This window comes from Amblyraja radiata, chromosome 20 (genome assembly GCF_010909765.2).
Source record: "Amblyraja radiata isolate CabotCenter1 chromosome 20, sAmbRad1.1.pri, whole genome shotgun sequence".
NCBI lineage: Eukaryota > Metazoa > Chordata > Chondrichthyes > Rajiformes > Rajidae > Amblyraja > Amblyraja radiata.
The window spans coordinates 37330919-37337270 of NC_045975.1; the positions used below are offsets into that span (position 1 = coordinate 37330919).

General features: G+C 46.6%; 1 protein-coding gene across 2 annotated transcripts in view; it reads left to right on the top strand.

The window, feature by feature from the left end:
* The window catches only part of LOC116984307 (prostatic acid phosphatase-like), a 49559-nt gene extending 44084 nt beyond the window's left edge, over positions 1-5475 (top strand). Inside the window, exons 10-11 of one of the 2 annotated variants that reach the window (XM_033038419.1) lie at positions 709-884; positions 5219-5475. In XM_033038419.1, the coding sequence (XP_032894310.1) occupies positions 709-884; positions 5219-5415 (373 nt within the window). In that variant the 3' untranslated portion in view covers positions 5416-5475. The remainder of the gene's footprint in view (positions 1-708; positions 885-5218) is intronic. The other variant, XM_033038420.1, reaches the window with a different exon arrangement.
* The last annotated feature ends 877 nt before the right edge of the window (positions 5476-6352 follow it).

Here is a 6352-nt window from a genome sequence, read left to right on the forward strand (position 1 = left end):
TGCTATCCAATCAGTTGAAAGACTATACTGAGCGTTTAATAAACAGAGTTAAGATTTCTGGTTTATTAAGGCAGAACTAGGAAGGACAGCTAAATATAATAGAAAGAATTAAAGTTTTATTAGTCTAGGGAGGGAATGAGGAAGGGATGTGTGATTGACAAAACTAACGTGTTGGGATAAATGAGAGCAGTACGTGTGGGAGGAGGTGCAGGGTGATGGGGGGATGACGAAGATGTGTTAGTAGTTTATTGAACTAATATGTATGTTAAAGGAGGGTGGGATGTGCCTACTCTGGAGGATGCAAAGAAAAATGGGTGATGCGGTGGAAGGGATTGTTTGGGGAGCCAGAGGGAGAGATGGACAAGGGGCAATGACTTTTGTAAATGGTTGGTAAGAGGGGCTAGGGACATAAGGATATGGGATGGGGGGAAATTAGGGCTGATCTGGAGCAATATATTGGGGGAATGTTGGGAGCCAGAACGTTTAACTTGTCTGCAGAAGTTTGGCGTGGAATGTGTGGATTAGGTTCAAAGAAAAACAGGAGCAGAATTGGGAGAGAGAGAGGGGGGAGAACAAATTTCATATGTACAAAAAAAATCAATAAAATCCTTGACCTCACACAAGCCAGAGTTCGAGCTAGATTTGTCAATTGTTGCAAAGTGCAGAATGACTTTCTACTGTTCTAAAGTGTGCCCATGGCATTTCCAGGTCCTTCACTGTGGAGATGTACTACAAGAATGATAGTTCTTCTGAGCCACACCCACTAACTCTCCCAGCCTGCACCCACAGTTGTCCATTGGACAGATTCGTCCAGATTGCTAGAAGAGTAATACCTGATGACTGGGATAAAGAGTGTTGCCTTCCCAGTAACCACATCCAAATAGGTAAGGTACGGATGGCAAGCTCACCTTTGTAATAGTTGAAACTGGCGTCATCATTGTGATTATTCCTTCAGGACCCATATTGTTCTTGAGTTAGTTTGATGATGTTTGTGTGTTATATTATCCGACTTGATGGGAAAGCAAACGGAACACGTGACAATAATAAACCTAAACTTATGTCCAAATCTTATTGACCCACAGTACTGAGTGAGTAAAAATAAATATGGACAAGATTTGTTGCTTGTTTTGCACAAACCTGCTCGGTCCCCAAGTCTAATGATGGTCTCTGCTATTAGAAATATGGTGGTGGGCCACATGATCATCACTGATAAAATGAGTTCTTATGAGAAACCAATCTTGTAGGAACACATCTCCACTTATAACATGGCATTCAATGGGGAAAGTGTTACAGTAAATCACGATAGGACGTTTTTCTAGGAATGCAAAGCTTCTGTAACGCATGGACATCTGTATATTTTTTGTCATCCCCTTACCTACATTGGTGTAGAGAGGAGACCCTGGCACTAATCCTTGTGGACCCCACTGGGCACAGCTTCCTGAAACAACAATGATTGGTTGATATCCACAGTTCTCTGTCCTTTAACAAATACTTAACCACAAGGGTACATTGCCATGCTCCCACTGCTTGAACTTTGTTTGCGAACCTCTTCTGTGGCCCCTTGAAAACACTGAAACATAGAACAGTACAGCACAAGATCTGGCCCTTGAGTCTAGGTCTCTGCTAAACATGATGTCCAGACCAACTCTGACATCAGCTGCATGTAATCCATATTCCTCCATTCTCCGCATATCCATATGCCTATCCAAAAGTCTCTTCAATGCCATTTTCATATCTGTCTAAACCACCACCCATGGAAGTGGATTCCAGGCATTTGCCACTCTCTGTGCAAACAAAATCTTGTCCCGCTCATCTCCTTTAAACTTGAGTCCACAGGAGCAGTGGCACGGTGGTGCAGCTGTAGAGTCACTGTCTCACAGCACCAGGTTCCATCCTGACTACAGGTGCTGTCTGTACGGAGTTTGTACCTGCGTGGGTATTCTCCGGGTGCTCTGGTTTCCTCCCACACTTCACGTTTACAGGTTAATTGAATTTATCCCGAGTGTGTGTAGGGTAGGGCTAGTGCGTACAGGCATCGCTTCGATGAGCCGAAGGGCCTGTTTCCGTACTGTATCTCTAAAGCTGTGCTACCACAGAACCCACTAAATAGCCCGCCGCACGGAAGAGCATGCTGCGAGCCGGATAAAATCTTATGGCGGGCCGGATGTGGCCCGCGGGCCTTAGTTTGGTGACCCCTGGTCTACGCTATCTATGCCTCTCTAGTTTTATATACTTCTCAACCTCTGACATTCCAGAGAAAACAATCCAAGTCTGTCCAACCTGTAGCTAATAACCCCTAATCATTCTGGTAAACCTCCTCTGCACGCTTTACAAAGCTTCCACATCCTTCCTGTAATGGGGTGACCAGGACACTCAATACTCCAAATGTGGCCTAATCAACGTCCTATGATGCTGCACAATGAGCTCCTGATGCTTATGCTCAAAGTCCCATGATACTAGTATGTATACTAGTAAGATAGTAAACATACTAAATGCCACCTCCACTACTTGTGTTTCCACTTTGGAGTTATGCACTTGGAATCCATGATCCCTCTGTACATCAATGCAGTTAAGGGGTCATGATATTAATTGTATATTTTCCTCTTACATTTGACCTCCCAAAGTGCAACACCAAACACTTGCTCCGATTAAACTCTACCAGTTCTCTCCCTATTTCTGTAGTTGATCCATATCCCGCTAAAGAGTCTGATGCTGTGTGTGTGTGTCTGTGTCTGTGTGTGTGTCTCTCTCTCTCGCGCAACTTCATTGGTCACAGACCTCCTGCCTGAATATTGTCCTTCTAGCACAACCTTCCATTGAATATTGAATATTGAATCAGCCAACTTAATGACGTAGACACGATCCACCGCCCGACCCTCATCCATTACCTTCATTACCTTCTCAAAAAATGTGGTCATTAGTACGACATGACCTACCATGTACGTAGCCATGCTGACTGTCCCTAATAAATCCCCCTTCCAAAAGGGAGTAAATCCTCTCCAGAAGATTCCTGCCCAATAGGTTCCCAACCACTAAAGTGAGGCTAACCGGTCTATAATTCTCTACTTCCCTTCTCAATTGATTTTGATTTGATTTGATTCAATTTATTGTCATTGCACTTTTCAGTGCAACAAAATGGTTTAGCCTGCAGTCATAACATAGAATAAATAACAAACACTCAACACAGTTTAAAGCCCCAAAGTCATTGTCTCTTCCCTCCTTGCTCTCCCTCTGCGCTGAGGCAATCCAAGCCTCATGTTGTGACCCCGCCGGGTGATGGTAGGTAAGTCCCGCGGCTGAATCCGTGCTCCGCAAACGGGCCGGTTCAAACTCCGCGGCCCGGGGCGGTCGAAGCTGTCGAAGCTGCCGTCCTCCAGTCCAGCGGACGCAGCTGTAGTTGCGGGAGCTCCGGAAAACAGAACTCGAGCTCCCGATGATGTCGTCCACTGGCCCGCGGCCGAGCCTCCGAGGCTCCAAAGTCGGGTCGGAAGTTGGGCCGCCCCGCAACCACAGCCCCGGTCGGCCAGCCTCGCGTTGGTAAGTCCTGGCTCTGCCTCCGCAGCCTCGAGGTCGGTCGCAGTTGGAGGCCGCCAGCTCCGCGATAGGCCTCAGCGCAGACGGACACGGAGACGGGGGATATGGCAGGAAAGGTCGCATCCCCCCCGAAGGAAGAGTCAAAAAACATGTTACACCCACCCCCCCACACACACAACTAAATAAACCGAAATAAACTGTAAAAACGGGACAAGAGAAAACAAAAAACAGAAAAGACAAACGGACTGCAGGCGAGCCGCAGCTGCAAGGCAGCGCCGCCACTTCCGGTTAGACGAACAACATCAGCTACTCCTCAGTACTCCGATACCTCACCTGTGGCTAGAGAAGACACAAAGATCCCGCAATCACCTCTCTTGTCTCGCATAATAACCTGGGATAGATCCCATCAGGTCCTAGTGATTTATCCAGTTTAATGCTCTTCAATATCGCCAACACCTTTTTAATCTCAAACTGCCCTTTTATGTTAGTGTTCTCCACACTGATCTCACTGTCTTCCGTGTCCTTCTGCTTGGTGTAAACAGATGTGAAGTACTAATTTAGCATCTCGTCTACATCCCCAGACTCCAAGCACAGAATTCCTTCGTTATCCTTGAACAGTCCTACCTTCTCTCCAAGGTACACAAAATTGCTGGGGAAACTCAGCGGGTGCAGCAGCATCTATGGAGCGAAGGAAATAGGCGACGTTTCGGGCCGAAACCCTTCTTCAGACTCGCGAAGGAAATAGGCGACGTTTCGGGCCGAAACCTTCTCTCCAGTTGCCCTCATTTTCAATACATTAAAAGCTTTGAGATTTTCTTTAATCTGACTCGCCAAAGCCATTTTATGTCCCTTTTTGGCTCTTCTAATTGCACAGTTGAGCTTTTTCCTCCTTTCTTTAATTTCCCCAAAGGCCCATCCATTGCATGCATTTCCTTTTTCTTTTTTGACCAAATTTACAACCACTGGGTCATTCAAGGTTCCTTTAAATTGCCATCCATTTCCCTCCTCCTTACTGGAACTTGCTGGATCTGAACTTTGATCATCTGGCCTTTAAATGACTCCCACATGTCAGTTGTGGACTTACCATATAACAATTATTCCAAGTGTTTAAGAAGGAACTGCAGATGCTGGAAAATCAAAGGTACACAAAAATGCTGGAGAAACTCAGCGGGTGCAGCAGCATCTATGGAGCGAAGGAAATGGGCAACGTTTCAGGCCGAAACCCTTGGGGTTTCGGCCCGAAACGTTGCCCATTTCCTTCGCTCCATAGATGCTGCTGCATCCGTTGAGTTTCTCCAGCATTTTTGTATACCAACAATTATTCCAATATGTCCTCCTGTAATTTAACTTAGACCATTGCTTTAGTCCCTTTCTGTAAGGTCCAGCCTTCTCCCCATTAAAATCTATCTTAAAGCACAGTTATTCCCCAAATGTGCTTTTGCTGTAACACCAGTCACTTAGCCAGGTTAATTTTCTTCTCCTCATAACAATCCCCCTCCCCCCCTCCTCCTTTAGATGCTGAAGTTGCCATTCACATGGGCTGATTCACCGCCCACTTGGTGAGACTGATGGCTGTCTGCATGGTGAGAGTCCATCAAAGCGTGTGGGCAACGGTGTGCCCTGCCTCAAGAGTGTACGATGGGCCATGTATGCCACCTCACTCTCTCTCTCTCTCATTCTGCAGAACTGATCATTGGCCTGGCTTCTGGCTGCTGCCTTGTCCTGCTCCTCCTTTTCCTGACCGTGTGGCTCCATTGCCATGGCGAGTGTCAACGCCAGGGCTATCAGAAAGTCGCCACCGGCAACGGAGACCGAGACAATGGCCTTAATCTGACCGGGATGCTAAGTAAAGAAAAGCCGTGGGATTTGCGAGTCATCTAATCACAGAGGTGTTTTTCAATTGGCTTTTAACTGTGCAATAAAGCAGTATTTTAATCCAGGCTTCCGGCCATCAGCAGCGTGGTTTCTGCAGAAAAGGAGCACCGACCGACTGATTAAAAAGTAACACGAGGAAAGGAAACGCATAAAAAGCTGCCCAGGATGCAGGTGCTGAATTCATTATTAACGGCGTGGTTTAGCTGAACAAGATAATGAGTTCACCCCTGCAGCTGTCCCAGTGGATTCAAGTGGTTTGATCTTTGTCCTGTTCCTGGCCAGCAGTGTGAGAGTTACCAGACCTGGTGCATTCCTGTAAACACATGGCCATCTATCTTCTTGCATTGCGTGTGTTGCATCACTGCATGCCCGAGGCTGCAGGCAAATTGTCTCTGCCTAAGGAGATCCACGTTCATACGAGTGAATGATTTGCATGACTTCACACTGTGTTACCTAGTCTCTCCTGTGTTCTGGCTATCACAGCAGAGAGCCAGGAGGTGAGCAACCAAAAGATGGACGAAGTTCAGGACACAGCTATTTAAAAACAAAACTATTCCCATGGGCCCTTCATGCAACTACCAGTGCCAGCTCCCTTAAAGTCAGCAACTAATTGTTGACCCTGTGAGCAATGTCCATTGTTTGCCTCAAGTGCAGGTTTAAAAGTAATTATTTCTCTGGGCATCTGCTTGTTCTTCAGGACATGTTCTGTTGGGAATCTAGAGTCTAAATATTCAACTCCATCGCAGGTGATAGACTACTGACCGACATCCACTATAAACCCACTGACTCCCATGGCTATCTGGACTACACTTCTACCCACCCTGACTCCATCCCCTACTCCCAATTTCTCCGTCTACGCCACATTTGTACCCAGGATGAGGTGTTCCACACCAGGGCATCGGAGATGTCCTCATTCTTCAGGGAACGGGGGTTCCCCTCTTCT